The 21,264-nt window shown below is 42.9% G+C and overlaps 1 protein-coding gene across 2 annotated transcripts in view; it reads left to right on the forward strand.

Moving 5' to 3' along the window:
- The window catches only part of ZNRF2 (zinc and ring finger 2), a 60,657-nt gene extending 44,725 nt beyond the window's left edge, over positions 1-15,932 (forward strand). The window contains exons 3-5 of one of the 2 annotated variants that reach the window (XM_030009784.2): positions 10,391-10,496; positions 11,250-11,327; positions 12,522-15,932. In XM_030009784.2, coding sequence (XP_029865644.1) covers positions 10,391-10,496; positions 11,250-11,307 — 164 coding nt within the window. In that variant the 3' untranslated portion in view covers positions 11,308-11,327; positions 12,522-15,932. The remainder of the gene's footprint in view (positions 1-10,390; positions 10,497-11,249; positions 11,328-12,521) is intronic. The other variant, XM_030009785.2, reaches the window with a different exon arrangement.
- The last annotated feature ends 5,332 nt before the right edge of the window (positions 15,933-21,264 follow it).

A 21,264-nucleotide genomic window follows, 5' to 3' on the forward strand; every position in this document is an offset into this window, starting at 1 on the left:
ACAGCTATCTCCAGCTCCCTGTAAGAAACAATTCTCTCTAACTGCAGTAGACTCTATCAGCAATAGGTGCTGGTTGCCCCTGGCCATTTACTCAACCACTCCTTCTTTTGTAGCATATTTGTGGTGTAAGATCCTCTTTGATGGTAAACTCAGCCTTGAGAAGTGTAAATCATTCTTACCCATGGAACCAAGGGGAGGTATTCCCCAAGTGATAGTTCCTTACACTGTTTCCTAAGGAGTCTTATTTTGCTGCTGTTTCGTTTCTTGTGGGTTTGCCCCTTTGCATGCTACTTTTGACTCCTGACATTCAAGATTAATACCTGATAATCTGAGAGGTCATGTAATATTGATTAAAAACCAAGAAAACAGCCTAAAGGCAGCTTCCTTGTTTCATGTGCTGCAACAAGCAGCTTTTGTTTCAGATGGTATGTGCTGGAGTATACCATTCATGATGTGGTTTTACGGCGGGGTGCTAGTCTGGTGCTGCTGCATTCAAGGCTTTTTCACCCAGTTGCCTCCTGATGAGACAATATTTAGAAGTATTTTCATCTCCCAGGAACAGTGTTTCTGAAGGAAGGGGAGAAGACTTGGGACAAACACAGCATGCTAAGGAAGACTATTCAAGAGCAAGTTACCCCACGGGTCATTCAAAACACAAATATACATTAGTTCAGTTGGAATGGGGACTTAGTACAGGATGGGTAAGGCTGGTACAAAGTCTCTTTACATTACGTTTTGGAGGACAAGACTTTATTTGTGGTTCATTTGTGAACAGGTGCAGCTCTTTGGCCTGTATTTAGACTAAAATCTGACAGTTTAAGGACGTGGTAATTACAGATGTGGTGAATGGAACTTATCTTTAGAAGTCTGTGCAACAGGAGAAAGTTGTTTAGCTATCTTGAGATGATTTAACGTTCAAGGGCATCTCAAACTGCAAGCAGACTGATTAAACAAGTCGGAAAGACTGTAGCCTAAGCACAAGTTTCAGAGTTAATCAGATAATTGTCTCTGTATCGAGAGCAAATCTTGAATCACTGTGGAAACGCATAGTCACTCTGGCAATAAATCTTAAGACAGCAGCACAAGATGTTTCATGGCCAATTGGGTTGATAAAATTTATCTTGTATGAGTACCTATTTCACCCCAATGCTGTCTACCAGAAGTATAAATACAGACTGAGGAAGTTGGTACACTGATCACTATAGCATACGAGTGGCTGTGGATATTGTTGCTCAGAAGTGAAGAGCTTTATTTCTGACGCTACTTAGCCTTTTTTTCAAAGCCTAGCTCTTCCCTGGGAGTCCTGGGATGCAAACTTGACTTTGTCTATAAGCAAGGTATCTTAATTGGTCATTGCATGAAGGCTGTGTTACTTAAACTTGGGATTTAATTTTTTTTTTGCAGAACTGTAGCTTGTATTAACACCATGTATTTTAAAGCTGCAGATAGATGTCCATTGTGGCCACTGAAGCAGACCTCTTTACAAAAGAACTGTTTCCCTCAGTGCACAAATCCCTCTCTCCTCTGCATTATTTAGTTTACCTAATTAGAATGGTATCCAGGTAGCTAGGATAGCTTTTATGCTCATCCTGCTCCCTAAAATGTATTTGTATCGCTACTATTACAGTTTTTACCTTTATTCAACAAAAAGCAAGTATTTTTTCTCTACCATACACCTGATCATTATCTATCTGAACAGGAAGCATCTAGCTATTTCTCAGAATTAGCTTCTGAAAGCTGAGAATGTCCCACAAAAATCTAAATCCAGTTCTTCAAATGTTGGGTTAGCTGAGAAACAATGAAGCTTCTGCAGCCCAGTGTTGCGATACAAGTATTGCCACTTAGGCCTTATTCTGCCAGTATTTTTCCTGTGCGACTTTCACTTTGTTTTGTGTGCTCCCTCCCCTTTACCTTTTTGTTTTAAGAGGAGGGAGCACCAAAGACTGTAGGTAATGTTTGTGCAGGAAGTCTTTCATGATGGGTATCTGTTTGTATATAGATATCTCAGTCTTGGACCAACAGTGAGCAAGGTGAGAGGGAAGGGGAAAACAAGGATAATGCTTGGACTTTGAATGGGAAATTGTAACGGGCTGCTGTGTTGCAAGGGGTGAAGAGTGAGATGCCAAACACCACCACCTCCCCAATTCATCAAATGCTTTGTCAGTATTTGAGGAAGCGTCACATTTGTTGTAGGTGGTTAGTTTGCTTTAGAGAGGTTATGTTTTTATGTATTGTGGTGGGAAAGGTGTTTTTAGATTGCTTAAGTTCTAGGTATTACCACACAAGTCGTGCAATGGTGTTTGGGGTTATTGTGCCTGTTGGAAGTGTGCGAAAAGTTGCAACATGTGCTTGTTTAATTAGAGTACGGGTATTAGTTTTTTTCAGCAGTATAAAAGGGACTTTGGATTGAAGTTAGGAGAGATGAATTCTGAATATTCACATGCTCAACTTTCTGGTATTGTGAATCCTGAAAACCATTTAGCTGTGGTTCAAGTAAAAACACTAGATGTTAAAAATCTTCCCTTTTGCATCTGATCTAGAGGAGGTTGCTTGTATTAGAGCAATAAGATATGTTTCTGGTCAGAAACACACTGCTTCTTCAGAAGGTAGGTTCCTCGCTGAGGGCAGTGCAATTTTAGCTTCTGGCTGTGAAGGCGAAGTCTTCATAGGTGAACCAAGCTAATGGCTTTAGCTCTGCCTTGCTCAATCTGCTGATAGACCCTGTAACTTGGAAAGCTCTGAGTGGCAAAATAAGCATCTTCTGCAGTGACAACTGAATGATCTTCCTCAAGATATTGAGGCCTCTGACCACTAACGAATCGGTTCTCTTTCAGTGTCTTTCTGCCTCAATTTCTGAGCAGCTGCAGAGGGCTGAACTGGTCATCAAAGAATGATCCCTAGCTGGAGCATGCTGAATCAAGGATGTTCCTTTTGTGGCAGCCAGAATACTGAAAAACAGGTGGAATGCCAAAGAAACTGCTTGCTCTCCTAGTGCTTAGGATGGAGTAGGAGAGAAAGGTTTTGCTTGCAGCCAGTACCAGGTTGCGGAGACAGTTACTGAGCTACATGAGAGAAGCACACCCTGCATCATGGTCCCTTTTCCTTCCATTCCAGTGTCTACTTCTCCCAAGGATATTAACCCCAAATAAGAAGGCTGTCCATATTACTTGTATCAGATAGTGGCTAATAATGTTAATCTCTTCCTCCTTTCTCCAATGCCTGCATTGCAACAGTAAATGAAATGAGATGATGGGGGGTGGGAGGAGTGGTAGAAAAAGTAGATCTAGAGAGAATGGTATTTTGGGAAAAATGGGTGTGAAGAAGACAAAAGCATAGTAGGAAATAGTTGGAAAGGAATGCAGAAGGAGAAAAACAGATGTGGCCGAAGCTGGAAAGATTTAGTAAATCAAGTCAGTAACATTTGATAAGAGTATGTTGATCACATACACACATACTTGCTGCTACTGAATAAGTTACCTGTGGAACATGCAGGTCCTTCTTGTCTACTTGTTTTTGTAACAGTGTAAGGAAAAACTTTGGATCGTCCCAGAAGGTGATACCAGTAAAAGTATAGAATAAATTCTGCAAAGTGGATGAATTCATGCTATACATGTGTGTATTGGCTTTGCATGGCAAGGTTTTGGGGGGGGGGGGGGGGTTACAGGGGTGGCTTCTGTAAGAAGCTGCTGGAAGCTTCCCCTGTGTCTGACAGAGCCAATACCAGCCGGCTCTAAGATGGACCCGCTGCCAGCCAAGACCGAGCCAATCAGCAATAGTGGTAACGCCTCTGTGATAACATTTTTAAGAAGGGAAAAAAGTTGGGACAGACGGAAAACTGCAGCCAGAGAGAGGAGTGAGAACATGTAAGAGAAACAACCCTGCAGACACCCAGGTCAGTGAAGAAGGAGGGGGAGGAGATGCTCCAGGCACCAGAGCAGAGATTCCCCTGCAGCCCGTGATGAAGACCATGGTGAGGCAGGCTGTCCCCCTGCAGTCCATGGAGGTCCACGGTGGAGCAGATATCCACCTGTAGCCCATGGAGGACCCCACGCCAGAGCAGGTGGGTTCCCGAAGGAGGCTGTGACCCCGTGGGAACCCTGCGCTGGAGCAGGCTCCTGGCAGGACCTGCGGATCTGTGGAGAGAGGAGCCCACGGAGCAGGTTTTCTGGCAGGACTTGTGACCCCGTGGGGGACCCACGCTGGAGCAGTGTGCTCCTGAAGGACTGCACACTGTGGAAAGGACCCATGCTGGAGCAGTTCGTGAAGAACTGCAGCCCATGGGAAGGACCCACATTGGAGAAGTTCATGGAGGACTGTCTCCTGTGGGAGGGACCCCACGCTGGAGCAGGGGAAGAGTGTGATGAGTCCTCCCCCTGAGGAGGACGAAGCGGCAGAAAATAATGTGTGATGAACTGACCGTAAACCCCATTCCCCGTCCCCCTGTGCTGCTGGGGGGGTTGGTAGAGAATCCGGGAGTGAAGTTGTACCCGGGAAGAAGGGAGGGGTGCAGGGAAGGTGTTCTGAGATTTGGTTTTATTTCTCATTACCCTAGTCTGGTTGATTTGTAATAAATTGAGTTAATTTTCCCCAAGCTGAGTCTGTTTTGCCCGTGACAGTAATTGGTGAGTGATCTCTCCTGTCCTTATCTTGACCCACCAGCCCTTTGTTATATTTTTCTCTCCCCTGTCCAGCTGAGGAGGGGGAGTGATAGAATGGCTTTGGTGGGCACCTGGCGTCCAGCCAGGGTCAACCCACCACAGTGTGAAGAAATATGTTGTCTTCTAGATGTCTAGAGCTTGATGTACTCCATTTAAAAACAGGCAAAGACAGTCTCTAGTACTTAACTGAGAGAATTTTTAGTAATCAGCAACAAAAATTAATTAATGTGTAACAGATATATAGTAATATGTACTACTTAATGAAGTTTCACCAATATTTTTTAACCTGTTATGGCTCTTGTTTTACCAATTTTAGTGCTGATAAGATACTCTTCGGAAAGTATGTTCTGATTAAGTTTCAGTCATATTCCTGAAAGAGTGCACTTTTGTGGTGTCCTTCACTGTTAAGCTGGCTGCAGTGGCAGCTTCCACAGACACTTAAGCTTTCAAGTTTTAGAAGAAATACAGATATTTTGAAAAATTGTCTTGCTGGATTAGATGAAAGCTCTTTCTAACTTGTTGTTCTGTTTCCAGTGAATGCCTAGAGAGAAATAAAATGCTGCAGCTATAAAGTGATATCTCCCCAAAATACTATTGCTGTATCCGTGATTTGTGACTTGGGTTTTCCTGAGCCTAGGGCTATATCTACCTGTGTTTTAAAAAGAAAAACAAAAAGCAGTAGCACTTTAATGACTTAATCGATAAGGTATGTATTGCATGTGCTTTTGCAATCTTCAGTTTAAAGACAGACTATTTCATCACAGGTGTTGCCTATGATTTTAACCATGGCTGAGTTGGTGGCTTTGATAGTTGTTGGATATATTTTTCAAAAGTTCTAGAAAAAGTTTTAAATTGGTAAAGTATGTGCAAAATTGCCAGGATGATTGTATTTTGCTATAAATGCAGGAGTGGAGTAGAATTTATTTTTCAGTTAAGAAAAAAGCAGAATTTTAGGAGGAAAAATTACTGACAACCAAATTAAAACAGTAGTAGGATTAACCAGGGATAGAGGAGGAAGAAGTATATGAGCAGACACAGGAAGGAAATACTATGCTCTTTTGCCAGATTTCATCTTTGACACCAGTCTTTGGCTAGTGAGTACTTGTTCAAATAGCTGGGAAAGTGGAGGAGTGTTTACCTCCTATTTGGTGCAAGACAGATGGATGTGGGGGTGTGGTGAGTGTTTGTGTATGTACCCACGTGTGGGCGAAATGGAAAAATGTGGCCTCTGCTTATTTCCTCTTCCCACTTTCATTTAGGTAGTACACTCATATAAATGTTTTAATCATAACATTGATGAAATCTCAAACTGTTCTTTTTTTTTTTAAGAGAAAAGAGAAAAATAAGAAGAATAATATGTATCTGCTGAATCACTCCTCTGCAGGAAAATATGAAAACAAAAAAATTTTTCGGACTGCAGTGATTCTGTGCAAAATGATTTACACATTTTTCCTTAACAGATACATTTCAAAGTCAGTGTTAAATGGCCCTTAAACTGACTTCCATCTGGTATAAGCCAGTGTTGGTACAGGAGAGTGCTGTATGAAACGAGTAGAGAACAAATTCTGACCAGATCCAGGTCTAACAGGTTTTTTCACTCCTTTTTCTTTATCCGGGATTGATGGTGCAAATCACCTAAAATGGTCAAAAGGGAGTGTTGTGGTTTAAGCCCAGCACGAAGCTGCTTGCTCACTCCTCCCCACTGCCCTGGCCCCGGTGGGATGAGGAGGAGAAAATATAAAGAAAAGCTCGTGGGTCAAGACAAGGACAGGGAGGGATCACTCACCACTTATGGTCACAGGCAAAAGACAGGCTCAACTTGGAGAAAAAACCAAAATAAATTAAATTTACTACCAATCAAATCAAAACAAGGATAGTGAGAAATAAAACCAAATCTTAAAACACCTTCCCCCACCCCTCCCTCCTTCCCAGCTCAACTCCGCTCCTGGTTTTGTCTACCTCCTCCCCGCCAGCAGCACAGGGGGACGGGAATGGGGGTTGGGGTCAGTTCATCACATGTTGTCTCTGCCGCTCCTTCCTCCTCAGGGGGAGGACTCCTCACTTGTCCCCTGCTCCAGCATGGGGTCCCTCCCACAGGAGACAGTCCTCCATGAACTTCTCTAATGTGAGCCCTTCCCACCGGCTGCAGTCCTTCACGAACTGCTCCAGCATGGGTCCCTCCCATGGGCTGCAGTCCTTCAGTCACAGACTGCTCCAGCGCGGGCTTTCCCATGGAGTCACGGCCATCTTGGGGGGCACCCCCCTGCTCCGGCGTGGGGTCCTCCCCGGGCTGCAGGTGGGCATCTGCTCCCCTGCTCCCCTCCACGGGCTGGGGGGGGACGGCCTGCCGTCTCACCACGGGCTGCAGGGGCATCTCCTCCTCCGGCGCACCTCCTCCCCTCCTCCTTCACTGACCTTGCTGTCTGCACAGGGGTTTCTCTCACATTCCAATCTCCTCCCCTGCTGCAGGTTTTCTTTAAATATTTTATCCCAGAGGTGCTACCACCGTTGCTGATGGGCTTGGCCTTGGCCAGAGGTGGGTCCGACTTGGAGCCAGGGAAGCTTCTAGCAGTTTCTCACAGGAGCCACCCCTGCAGCCCTCCCCTGCTCCCAAAACCCTGCCACACAAACCCAAAACAGGAGTCAGACCGAAAGTGTCATAGGTCCAAGAAGGATTTGGTTTTGCTGTCATCGCTCTACATGTGTAATCAATTATGAGCATAATTACATGGGTTTGGAGTCTGTTAACGTGCAGTGCCAAATTGCATGTGGGCATTTATAGCAGTTGGGTATTTTGTACTAATTCCTTCAGTATTTATGTTTTTCTCTTGCACAATAGCCTGGTAGGATTTGTAAGGTTAACACAAGAAGTAGGGAATGCCAACTCCTCGTCATTTTGGAGGAAGAAGACACTGAAACCTGCTAATAAACTCTCTTCTGCAGGGGTGGCAGAACTCCACCGTGTTTCTGAGGCCCCGTCCGTGCCAGCTGTCGTCAGTGTTCACACCAGCTCCCTCTGGCATGACTAGGCAAAGCCTGATGTGTTCCTGGTGGCTCAGCCTGGGGTGAAGCCAGGGAGGGTGGCAAGCTCTTTGCCTGGGACTTGTGCAGTAGGGCTGATATTGGCAAGAGGGAGACTAATGGCAGTTGGGGAGAGTATGGGAGTACTGGAGGGAAGAAAAGGAGTCTCAGACACTTACGCCAGGGCTGGTGGGAGATACAAATGTTTAAATTGGCATCTTGCCCTAATGTTAGCCAAAAGGTGCAGAACCTTGTTAAATTGCTCGGCGGGAGTTCAGACCCAAGCGTTGTTCAGTCTTGGGAGCGAACAATAAGCCAGACATGTACAATAGAAAATGATGGGAAAGCAGTTCACAGGAATGTTTTCTTTTATAAATTGTATTTTTATTGGACGGCATTTTAATTTTTGTCACCAAAGCTTGACTAAATGCTTCCCTCTTGAGGGTGCTGAGGGAAGGAGGCTGGGGTTTAATTCACTGGAGGTATCTTAGTGCCATTTTGTTTTGGGTACCAGCTGCTGATCTGATAGAGTGACTTCGTGGAAAAAATGACTTTTATTAAGTATGCTCTGTGTATATGATACATGCTTGAATTTCTAATGGCGCTTCTTCCTGCAACCTAACTGTGGGAAGAGCGTAGATCTGCTCATAGGACTTTTGGCAAAGTACTTGTGCAAAGAGGTGATCTGGGAGGGTAGTATCTTTTTATTAAAAAAACCAAAACAAACGCAAACCAACAACCTCAGGGAAGTACCCTTGTTGAAGTATCCTTAGCACCCTCTTCTGGGCAAGTTCTTAGTGTCAGGATTTTGTAACGACAGATAAGAAGAGTTCTTAAGATCTTTTGTATTGTTTACATTGCTTTGTCTCTTAGGTACCTCTGATGTTCTTGGAAGCTTACAGCTTCTGATAGAACAACAGAAGCAATTTTTTAATATGATGCCTACCAATAACGTTACCGTGTGTAAAATACATTTTTTTATTTTCTTCATTGTGGTAGATATATATTGGTGTTTTTCTTTTTAAAATATTTTTCTTTATAACAGTTCACCTCATGTTAGATATTCTTCACATAGCCTTATGAAGATACTACACACGTGACATTATACAGTATTTTTAGCATAACCAATGAATATGGCAGAGACTGAAATAAGCACTGTTTTAGAAACCCAAGCACCTGCAAGACAGCTTGCTGTCATTCTAAGCGAAACAAGGTAGACCTAATTTCATTTCACTTTTTGGTGCCATGAGAGCTTTTTTAGTTGTCTCCTTGTAATTTTCTGTGTGTTTGGAATGCTATAGTGATGGCTATTGGAGCCAGTGGAGAGAATAGCATAGAGCTGGTGGTTTCTCAGTCGAACCTGGGAACTGTATCCTCCATAAACAGTCCCTTTAGGCTCCTTTTGGTTAAGAAGGGGAAGCTTTTCTCATGAAACTGTGGAAATTTGAACATGTGGACTTTACTTAGCCAAGTGTGCACCTTTCTGATCTGCCAGAGTTGGCCACCTTCGTTGCTACATGGTCCCTTGTTGGGAATGCTCTGTGCACTGTGTGAGGTCACATCGAACTGGGGCTTTTAACCTGCTTCTGGCAAATGGGGCATTACATGATCTCCTGTTTTGCTTTGTGCTAGGACTGAATTCTGCATCCCACATTCTGGCTAAGAAAAGTATCCCACAGAGAAGGATTTTATTAAAAATAATATATTTCCCCAGAAACTTCTGTGTGAAAGCCACCTCTTGTGCATTCCTAGTAACTTACTTTCTCCTCCTTTGTTATGGGAGTTGGTAATGCTGCAGAAAATTCAGTATCTCCAGGAATTTAGGGAGAGTTAGAGCTATACAGTGCTGATCTTTCCCTGATGGAAAACTCCCACTCCTATTGATAACAGTTGCATACTTTACATTTAGGAAAAGGTGGATGGGATGTGGTAGAACATGCTGACATGGTGAGAAGAGGGAGGTTGAGGGTGTGAAATATGAGTACTGGCAAGGCTGGTAAAAGAAAGCCAGATGTATAGAAGAGAGATGAGTAGGAGAGTAGAAAAAGCAAATAATAGGCTAAGTGTTTAGAAGTTAAGAAGATCTTTACCTAGTTAATTACCTGCAGTGTTGTGTCCAGAGAAATGTTATGTTCAGGCTTGAACCTAACCTACATAGTGAAAACCAAGCACGGGGAAGAAGGTACAGCTAGGAAAAACCCACCCAGCATGAATCCTCGAAGCCCTGGAGGCATTACGTACCATCTGTATGAAGAACCCAGTTTCTCCAATCTTAGCTCTTGGCGTCATCAGCACAGTGTGTGTCTGCTGTGGCTGCGTGGTTCAGAGTGCAGGTTTCCGAGGGCAGATCAGAGCAGCCTGTGTGGTGGGGTATGGTTCAGTTGGGAGAGTATAAACTCCAAAGGGATGCTAGCTGTTGATTATGGCTACCCCTCTTCTCCACATGGGTGTCTTCATACAGGACTTAATTTTGAGCTACAGCTGTGTTGTTCAGGCAAGAAACTGAATCATAACCATATTTTAATTTGAGCTGCCAAGAGGTCTCTCATCAGGAATCTTCAGTCAGCTGGTGCGTGACTGATCCTCACCTTGACAGGGCTTTCTGCAGGACAAGCAGTATCTTCTGTAGCTGTCCTTGATGTTCTGAATAAAGAACATTTTGCTTGTAGTAGCCTGCTTTTTAACCATTTAACCTTGTGCTCTTTCTTCAGAGGATGTGCTGAGTAAAGATGCTGGGGAGTGTGCAATATGCCTGGAAGAGCTGCAGCAAGGAGATACTATAGCACGGCTGCCTTGCCTCTGCATATATCATAAAGGGCAAGTATTCCTCAGGATGCATAAAATTCCAGACGGTTGCATTTATTGGGTAACTCCTCTAAGGGCTGCTTAAAGGAGCACTAAAACTTATTTGCTTTTTACATTTAAAAAACAAACAAACAACAAAGAAACAACAGTAGCAACCCTAAAGATGTTTTTAAAATGGTATCTTTCTGCACCTCCACCAATGTATTTGAAGTCAGTTTTCCCTACTATAGTCTTCTCATGCTTGCATGAAAAGCCCACAGGAAAAATAAGGCAAAATCACCTGTATGGGGAAGGAGTGCACGTCATGGCTAGGGAGCTTAGGTTGTGCGTACTGTAAGTTTTGTCAATACTAACAGACTTGGGGGGGAGAGGGGAGAACACTTTTTAAACCTGTTTCATATTTGTTTTCACAAGTGTCTGTAACTACAGGAAGTAAAATGTCAGTGAATGATATAAGCAAGATGATAGCGTTAGTAGTGAAGTAACCCATGTATAAAAGCTGGATAGTAACTTGTAAAATGCTTGCTTAGAAAATTTTAACACTTCAGAAATATAGTTTTTCAAGTGTTTGATATCCAAACATTACTGTGGTTTGGGGTTATTAAATTTTCCAATGATGTGTGTGTATACATATATTTCTTTGTATAATATAAAATCCTACTAGTCATTGAAATTATGAGAAACCAATTTATATTCATATCTTACTGCTAAATGTTACTGAGATATTCATGTCAATTGTTTTAATTTTTGTCTTGCATCCAACAGCTGCATAGATGAATGGTTTGAAGTAAATAGATCTTGCCCTGAGCATCCATCAGATTAAGACGAGATTCATGGTTTTAGGTAATATTTATTTTTAGATGTGTACATTTCAATAATAAATATCTTGATTATCTGAAATAATTCTTTATGCTATTTTTGAATTTGTGAATTTGCTACTGTGTCTCAGAACTGCAGTATTAATTAATAAATATTGACATATATTGCAATATGTAAAAGGTTTCTGCATCCTTATATGGCATGGTCTGAAATGATGTATTCCAGTTTTGGTACTGGAAAGTGGCAAGTCAGTGCCAATAAAGCTTTAGCATTAACTTTTAAAGGGTATTTTTTCCATGGAAATGAAACAAAATTAAAATAATACAGTTGTGTAATTTTGGATTATTCCATGAGTACTGGCATTTATTTCTGTCGGAAAGCTTTTGGAATCATAAGAAAAAGTTGAAACTAGGTATTTTCAAAATCACTTGCATGTTAATGCATTCCAGAATGCTTAAAATATATAAATAAATTAATAAGCATGTTTCTACCCATCCCATCCCACAGAGGTTCAGATTTTTCCAGCTTGTGTTTTGTGTTAATGATTGTAGATCTGCAGTCAGTGTCAACGGTTTAAAGGATAGGTTTATTCTTTTAGTTGACTAGTTCGAAAACTTTATCTTGCATTAAACTGCTACCCCTAAGCATTGCAAAACATACCAACAATCACCATAATTCTTAGAGAAATGGAGATACCTGAAATTCTGGCTGGTAGCTGAGGGTTTGGTTTTGTTGTTCTGATGGAAATTAAAAAAAAACCAACAAACACCTGAAGACTTCATGATTGGCATTTATTTGCTCATTTGTTTCATCTTGCTTCATGAGTCTCCATTGCAGGTCACATTGCAGTGCTATGGTTGTTGCAGGGGTAGCAGAGAAAACCTGAAGGAAGGTATCCTGCTACAGGGATAATTGTTTTAACCTCAGAGCAGTGTTAGCCAAAATTAATAAACACACACATTTCCTATATTGCCCCCAACAACTGAACTGTGGAAGAAGCCAGCATGCTGTTTATGAACACATTTGTCTCTGTACATGCTCATGGATGTCTAACCTCATGTTAAATTCTGCTTCCTTTTTTTCACAGCAGAGATGGTAATAACTGGGGGCTTAGGGAAAAGGGGAAGGAAAACATGGTGGTTGTGCTCATGCTGTTTGAGTGTGTTATATACTGAAATAGCTGAAATGATGTGACTTTGTCTTCTGCTTTGTCAACAGCTGCTTCCACTGATCAGAAAACAGGAGATGTGAGGTTCCCTTGCTGAACACAGCGTGCCTGGCTTGAGACTTACAGTTCTTTGTGGCTGAAAAAGACAAAGATGGACAGTGACATGGAAAAAGCATTGCAGACACCGGTTACTTGCCAGTAGTGCTCGGTATACCAAACACTCATGCAAAGAACACACAGGGATTTTGAAAATGCTGCACATTCTGTAACAATCGACTCCCCACAAACATTACTGACACTATTTTGTATTGAAGGCCAAAGTTCCTAATTTCAGCTTAACTTCTGGTTCTGTGAAGAAGCGGGTTATTGGACATGTTTCCTACTGCCTCGAGTAGAAGTGGAGATGTTCGATACGTGCTATCTGAGACCTGTGCAGGAGGATGGCCCCGGTTTTGAGTGGGAACGTTTTTACCTTCTTGTTGGCTGAAGAAGAGTAAAATGGCAAACTAAACATAATCTAACAGTGTGACCTTAATTTACTGAATTCACACCCTGTTCTACATTCTTCACTTTTTTCAAGAACAGAAAACATAAACTTCTCTGCGTAGGAATATTATATTTCAAAATTTTGTAACTAAACCTTTGTCACAATGCAGTCCAAAGAGTAAAACCAAGACAGGTAACTAATTTATATTGATCAAGCTATAGGGATTGTTGAAATCTGCACATTGTGTTGCTATTTAAGTAACTAAAACTTCTCTTTTACTGCTTGTGAGTAAAAACAACAAAAAAAAATGCAGCAAAGCAAAATCTTACAGCTATGCAACTTTTTTTTAAATAGGAAAAAAAAAGAAGAATTACCAGTTTTAAGTGCTGCCAGTTAAGGTAATTTGTTTAACGGGTATTTTTTTAAAAATGTTTCAGGTAATTATTTTATTCTACTAGTCTCATCTCCAGGCTGCCTCCTGAGGTATAAATGAATAACTGCAAATGTGGGCACAGCAAGAGGTTTTTATAGGCATGGGTGAGATAACATCGAGGTGGGATTTGTGTTTAATTTTTAAAATGCGCAAGTTTTTTTTTCCTTGTTTGAATGTTTTTTTTGATGGCAGGATCTGTAGTACTTTGCATCTAAATCCTTGGTCTCGTCACATGCAGACAAGCATTTGACAGTGTGGTTGTTTTTTTTTTTTTAAAATGCACCTGCATTTGTTTAATTTATTATTACTTTACTGTACTATATTGGTATAACCAGGGCTTCACGAAATGCAGGGTGTCTCTGGTGGGTTACACCAAGTAAAACTGTGGATAAGTATTAGTTCCCATAAAGTATCACGGTTCACAAAAAGAAAGACAGGGGGGAAAAAAAAAGACAATAAACTGGAACAGATATCAGGGCTTAGAAGCATACTTTTTATATCAAGAATCAATCATAGTAGTTGTTGAATTTCACAGCGCAGGGAAGAGTTTATGAATATTAGTGACAGCATTTTTAGTGGGTTTCGATAGTTAAAATATATTGCACAACACTTGGAACATTTGTACATACATAATTCTGCTTTTTTTTTGTTTGTTTAAGTACATATTTCTCTCTGTTGCTACTGTGATTCATATCAAAAAGGGCAAAGAACAGGAGAAATTGCTGCTATCTGGAAAACAAGTGCAGTGCATGTTACTAAACTCTCCTATCTTGCTTGCAGAGCAATTCTTGCCTGGATAACATTTTCTCCTGAATGTTGCTCTGTAAAATGCCTTTGTTATGCTGCAAATCTAAAGGAGTCCAAACTAGATAATTGTCATAATCGCCAGTGCAGTTTCTACATTTTTGGGCTTGCATCATTGGTTTCAGCTGAACCTGTAACTATGGGGCCCTGTTGTATTCTCTTTTTCAGTGGGAGCAGAATCGTTTTGTCACACTTTTTCAATTCTGTAGTCACATCAAATGTACAGTCATTCCCTGTACAGATTCCTTTTTAGCTGAGAATATTTGTGTTGCCTTGTATTATCATGGTGGGGAGGGAGGGGATGAGGAATTACAGCACCTGTAATACTCAAACAGTGGTGTTGCCTGCAGGCCCACTTTTCCAATGTTTTAAATTCCTGCTATCTTCTGAAAGTAAAGCTTTTGCATTTGCATTGATTTAATGTTTACTGTTGGCTTCATGCCTACAGAAACTCACCTGTAATAATGTAAAGGGGGTAGGTAAGTGTTTTGGTGTCCTGTGCTCCGAGATCATAGATAGCCTTTGGCTTGGGGATTAAGTAGGTAAATATTATAAGCATAAATCTGTTTACAACTTAAGCTCAGTTTTGGTAGTTCATATTTCTAGTTCATTTACTGTTTTTTTTTCAAAAACCTTAATTTTCTGTATTCAGATGCAAATAGCTGGTTTAAAGACCCAGCAGTTATCACTGCTGTCCTACATTTAGGACCAGTGTTTGAAAAGCATGCCACTAGCAATTGCACTGATGCATGGTTTTGCAGGCAAGAGTCCATTGCTGCTTCCGTCAGCACGGTAGAGCAGAAATACCTTGGATTATTTGAGGAACTGATATGAGGTCAGCCTTAGATCCTAGTTTGGCATTCTTGGTATCCATAAATCTCTTCTGAAAGGCTGTGTGGGAGGTTTTCTTGTATCAAAAGCTCTAATATAGACCAAGCCTTGAATGACCCTGGAAGCATGAGAGTGATGCTTGGGTTTGAAAACGCCTGTGGAAATTCTATGTAAGCTTTCTATCACCAGCTGTGTTGGTCAGCTGGTGATGACCATGCTGTAGATGTAGTTCTAGTCAGAGGCAACACCTTCATTTTAAAAACATACTCACAGTGGTCCTGAATCATTGTGCTTTAGAAGGGAAAAATAAACATCAACCAAGTCCTGTCTCTCGATCAAGGAATACCACACTTGTCCACAAGAAGCAATAACTTAAATTACGGTGCGATATGCTTCTTTGCCTGTAAATATATTGAGATTGCCAATTCTGTGCTGTTTCAGAGTGTTTTCTGTCATCTGGCCTATATCTTCCCTAAGTATGTAAGGGTGTGAAATAATTCCCATACTCAGGTCTGCCATAAACATGCTGCTTGCCACAAGGGGAAGAGTAGACTCAACACTGTCTTGAAATGTGAGATTTTTCTGAACTTGTAACATACCCATGTATCTTGAGTAGCAACTTGTGTTTTGAAGTTCATAGTGGAGGTGGCTATGAGTTGGATTGTATATAACCGTATACCATACAATACCAAGAGAGCCATGCTACTGTCAGCACAGGGCACCCATTGTCCTGTCCCTTATAAATCAGTATATCTATAATAACACTTCCCTTTTGAAGGAGGTAGTTAATTTTCTTTCAACGTATACATTCATTGATGAGTTCAGTGGGACATAAAAGCAAAACAATGAAGCACACTGCAAATTTGTGGTATTTTATTTTTTGCAAGAATAAAGCCTAAAACCGATGGTCTTATTTGTAATCCATTTAACTTTTGTATTCAAGGGTAAGTGTACTGCAGTATTTTGAAATGGAAAACGTGTAAGTGATGTACAAAGATGTGGGTGGATACTTGTGACCTTCTTTTTCCCTGCTCCCCCCTTTATGATGTAAAGGGAGTTTTATGACTGAATCTCAAGATTTGTACCTTTATCCTAGCTCTTACTGTTAGGAGCATTGGCTTTTTAATTAAGCCTTTGCTGAAAGGCTGGAGAGCTGGTAAAACTGACTCCCAAAAGACTAAAATCTCAGCAAATATGGGAAAGGTAATTTTTATTCAGAAATGTGGATCTTTGGTGTTTCTGGATGGATAATGTCTGATACATAAGATGTGCTTATGGATGCTTTTAGTATGCCACCTTTTCCATGTGAGGGCTTCAGAAACTTGCTCCATTTCTTCTGCGTTCCACCAAAAGCAGAGAACTTGGCACTTGAACATTACTACTATCTCTATGTTAACAGCAACAAAGCATATGTTGGTTTTGATATAGGCCATGATCTCTCTGAGTTTCTGTGAATTTTAGCTGCTTTCCCTTATTGAAAGAGAATATTGGTGTGCAAATTTGGTATTGCTGTTTTGTACCTACTAATTTTGCTGTACAGTTGGGAGTTTCCTGCCGAGAGACTACCGTATACCTCGGAGTGCCGAAGTGCTAGTATGGATCTTCCAGCTCACCTTTGCCAGTAGAGAATTAACTCATTTTTTGATGAGTGCTATATTTTATGATTCACTTTCCACTCTTCCAAGCTTAAAATTCATTTAGTATCAATTTCTTCTCCTCTTCCTAGCTGAAGACATGACACATTTTAGGCTATATTCCCTCAATCTTTGGACAGGCTTTCCATTGGCATCAGCAAAAGTAATGTAAGAGGTTGTAGCTGGAAGAGGAGGGCTTGTTATGGGTTTGCTATGACCCAGCCAAACGTGTTTTTTCCTGCAGCAGTGTCATCAGCTCATACCACTTAACTTCCTGTTGTTCAAAATACTCTGCATTAGAAATTCATGACAGAAATATGTCCAGGATCTGTTTCCTGAATGTAAAACTTATGATGTTTCTCCATATAAACTAACCTGCTTCTAAAATCAAATTGAAGATGTTTTAGCCTGTTTGGGGGGTGGGGGTGGGAAATACCCAGTCCTTACTCTCAAGCTGTCTCCAGTTGCATTTAGTTACCTTACTACGCAGTTCAGCTGGCTTCCCAAGCTGCTGCATTGTGTTCCGTAAAGTCATTTATCAGTTAAGTACGTCAGAGCTGATGATGGGATAAACTGTAAATGACCTCACCATGGGGCATTATTAGTTGCTGAAGACTTGCTCAGGTGAACCACTGTAGGAATATCCTGCACCTGAAAAAGGTTGGACTTAGTTCTGTCTTTGATCTAGTAAGTTGCCAGTGTACAAGAAGTAGAAGGCAGTGAGCCTGCTAGCTGATCTTTCTGGCAGCTTTTAATCTATGTATGTTTGTTTGAGGGACTTTTGCCCTTGGGTGTGCTTTGGCAAAGATTTTGCAACGATAAGTAGGATCTGCTTAATTCTGGCAGAGTTTCAAGTGTAAGTAACCCGACGTTGCAAGAACATAATCTGTTGCTGAATCCTGTTCCTCTTGTTTTCCCTCAAATCTGTCCCTTTTATTGCTAATTTGTTACATTTAATAGCAAACACCTCTCAACACGGCTGGTCACAAGCTCTCAAGGTGTGAAATGCTAACAGGAAGAGACATCAAAGCATGATTCTGTGCTCTTCCTGCATATAGGATTCCACTTTTCCTGTGGAGAAGGACTTGGGGGTATTAGTGGATGAAAAACTGAATATGACCCAGCAATGTGCACTCGCAGCTCAGAAAGCCAATCGTATCCTGGGCTGCATCAAAAGAAGTGTGGCCAGCAGGTTGAGGGAGGTGATTCTGCCCCTCTACTCCACTCTCGTGAGATCCCACCTGGAGTACTGTGTCCAGCTCTGGGGCCCCCAACATAAGAAAGACATGGACCTGCTTGAGGGGGGTCCAGAGGAGGGCCATGAAGATGATCAGGGGGCTGGAGCACCTCCCCTATGAGGACAGGCTGAGAAAGTTGGGGTTGTTCAGCCTGGAGAAGAGAAGGCTCCAGGGAGACCCTGTAGCAGCCTTCCAGGACTTAAAGGGGGCCTACAGGAAAGATGGGGAGGGACTCTTTATCAGGGAGTGTAGTGATAGGACAAGGGGCAATGGCTTTAAACTGAAAGAGGATAGATTTAGATTAGCTGTAAGGAAGAAGTTCTTCACTGTGAGGGTGGCGAGGCACTGGAACAGGTTGCCCACAGAGGCTGTGGATGCCCCATCCCTGGAAGTGTTCCAGGCCAGGTTGGATGGGGCTTTGAGCAACCTGGTCTAGTGGAAGGTGTCCCTGCCCATGGCAGGGGGGTTGGAACTAGGTGATCTTTAAGGTCCCTTCCAACCCAAACCATTCTATGATTCTATATTAAGATGAAGCTGAAGTATTTGTTACCGTGCAGTCTCTCTCTTAGCTGATATTGCCAAAGCACTGTAACTTTCAAGGAGGAAGGGAGGTGGCTTAGCTGTAGAGGGGATGTTTTAATGAACTACTTAATTTTAACATCTGCAGCATCACACTGAACGGGTGGTGATCCAGCATTAACCTTATCACTTGATTGCAAATCTCGTTCTGGCTTTTCCTACCCTTTGGCGGGTACCTGCTGGTAGGGAGAAGAGTGTATATTCCCCTTTTTTATATGCCTCTTCCCACAGAACTAACCCTGCCCACAATGAGTTAGAGGGAACTCTGTGCTAGCTTCTGAAATGCCACCCGTATGTGCAGTGGTAATGGACAAGATGTCTTCCTTCATTACCCAGAGCAGAAATGGGAATGTAATTTGCAATGTCTAATGTAAAACATGTTTGTATTTTTTTGTTAATTGAGCAGTATGGTTGCAAGTTGACTTAAGTTGTTCTAAGGTACTCTTTTCAGTGGTTTGCCAGTACATAATCATGAATGAAAATATTTTTTTATTGATTTTTAGGTTGTATGTTTAACATTCCATTCATGTAAAATATGTACAAATATATGTAATAAATCTTTTGAAGCACAGTTTTCTTCACACTTCCAGGTGGGTGGGCTGGTTTTGTTTCTTTTTTTTAAAGTATTAGTGAAAGAGGCATCGCTGTGGAGCAGAGATTCTGTATGTCCGTGCTGTAGACCAAGCTGAAGCAGAGGAAGAAAAAGCAATGCATGGTGTATAGTCACAGCTAGAAAAGCAGCTTGGTATCTCGGCTGTCTGCAGCTCTGCAGGCAGGAGAGCAGACCCTCTGGGCCAGCCTCTCGGAGCCCCTTTCGCTCCTGCAAAGCGGTGATGTGACAGGCTTTTATCCAGCTGGCCAAGGACAGCCTTGGCAGAGCAGAGCTGCTGTTTTGCCAAGGTGGCTGGTGGCTGGAGGTGAGGTGTCTCTGGCTGACGTGTCCTCTGGTGATCCTCAGCAGACATGATGGCCTTCAAGGTTAGCATAAATTAGAGCTGTCATGTCTGGAGGTGGGAAACTCGTGAGTGGTTTAAAAGGGAAAAAGAATGAGGGAAAGGGGTGGCAAACAGCCCTTGCTCATCACCTAGGGACTGGGAAGCTCCATCAAAGCATCAAGCTAGCTCAATACACTGCTCGTTCCTTCAGTTTCCTCTAGCCAAATACCACTCTAGCTTCCTCCCAAACCACTTCATAGTTTCCTCTTTAAATCTGACTCCCTGCCAGCATACCAGTGGCTGGGCAATGCATGTATTTCCTTGTCTCCGATGGTCACCGACACTCTCCTGCCTGTCCCTAAACAGTTGGGAGGGGGTTACCACACCAGGCTCCCACAGAGACGTGTTGCTCAAGGAGGGAATTTGCCCAGAGCCACTGAGGGCGTTAAATCGTTCTCCAGTTGAGCTCCCTGGCAAGGGCAGAGCACTGCACCGCTGACTGCCTGGAAACCTCCTCCCAAGGCAGCGGCTGCAGCTAACGAACCCATTGGGTCGCCTCCAGTGCTGCCTGCAGCAGGTAGCTGTGGGTGCAAGAGACCCAGCTGGCTGCATTACTACTCCACATCTTCCTGCCTGCCCCAGCAGCAGCTGGGGAGCTGCAGCCCTTGTGCTAGAAGTGAGTGAGATGAGGACAGGGGCACAGATGAGCCACGTGCTACCGAGGACACGCAGGTTTTGGATGGTGTACGGTGTAAGTCTGCTGGGGGGAGAGTGTGATTTTACACCCCTTCCCCTACACTAGCTGGGAGTGGAGCTGCGGGTGCTGTGAGCAAAACTGACGTGCGTTTCACCAAGGTTATGTGGAGCGCAGGTAGGGGAAAAGGAAAGGAATTCACTCTCCAGGCAGGAAACTCCTCTTCATGTTGGTGTGTTGCATCTCAACCCAACAAGGTGCTGCTCCTAGCCAGGGGGGCCTGTCGGCAGGCTGGTAATAGCTGCTGGTGGAATGTGATGCAAGGATTTATGGCATAGGTTCCTCCGAGGCTGGATGTCCGTCCTTGCTTGCTCCACTTTTGAGAGAAGCTTTCTACTATGGCTGGGGGTTGCTGAACCCATCGCTAAAGCATGGCGACAGTTACAACCTTTGCAATTCTCTCCACGGGAGATGATAGTTTTAATGCATGAATTATTCAAGTCTGCACCAAGAGACAGTTGGATGTAATTACTGAGGAACGTGTTCGCATTTCTTGCTAGTGTAACTGTTTCCCCCCCCGATTGCCTTCTGGGAAGCCTGAATTCCTTCACTGCCAGTAATTCCTGTGTTTTCCTCCTTGGTCTCGAGCTGTATTATGGAAGCAATTGATAACTAGTTAGAGCTGTGTTTGGCTTCACATCAGGAAAAATCTGCTGGAAATCATTCCAGTTCAGTAGGTAGATGATTTCATATGTGGAATTTAAATTAGTGGCATCTGTTGGTATCATGTCCTGCCCTCCTGCCTACGGCTGGGACGTGGGACGTGCCTCCTCTGCCCCCAGTTGCTTGCCCTGGGGGGTGAACTGGGCAGCAGTGCCAGCCCTGGGCTGTTCCCGCGGTCTGTCAGTGCGAGATGGTGATGCTGCATGTGTGTGTGTGCGCACCTGGCCCTGCTACCACACACTGTTGCTTGGTACAGCCAGTGGTCCGTGTCCACTACTGGATGCTGCGTTGCTTTTAGCAGGAAGGGGAGAAAAACACACAGCCTGTGGCAGAGAGAGCAGGGAGGGAGGGGAGAGTCCCGTGCAGCAGCTGGAGCTAAATGGCGGTATTTTCTCCCCTGGCTTTTGAGTGCCCTGTGCTGGAAGGTCTTGTTCT

This window comes from Aquila chrysaetos, chromosome 3, assembly GCF_900496995.4.
Source record: "Aquila chrysaetos chrysaetos chromosome 3, bAquChr1.4, whole genome shotgun sequence".
Classification (NCBI taxonomy): domain Eukaryota; kingdom Metazoa; phylum Chordata; class Aves; order Accipitriformes; family Accipitridae; genus Aquila; species Aquila chrysaetos.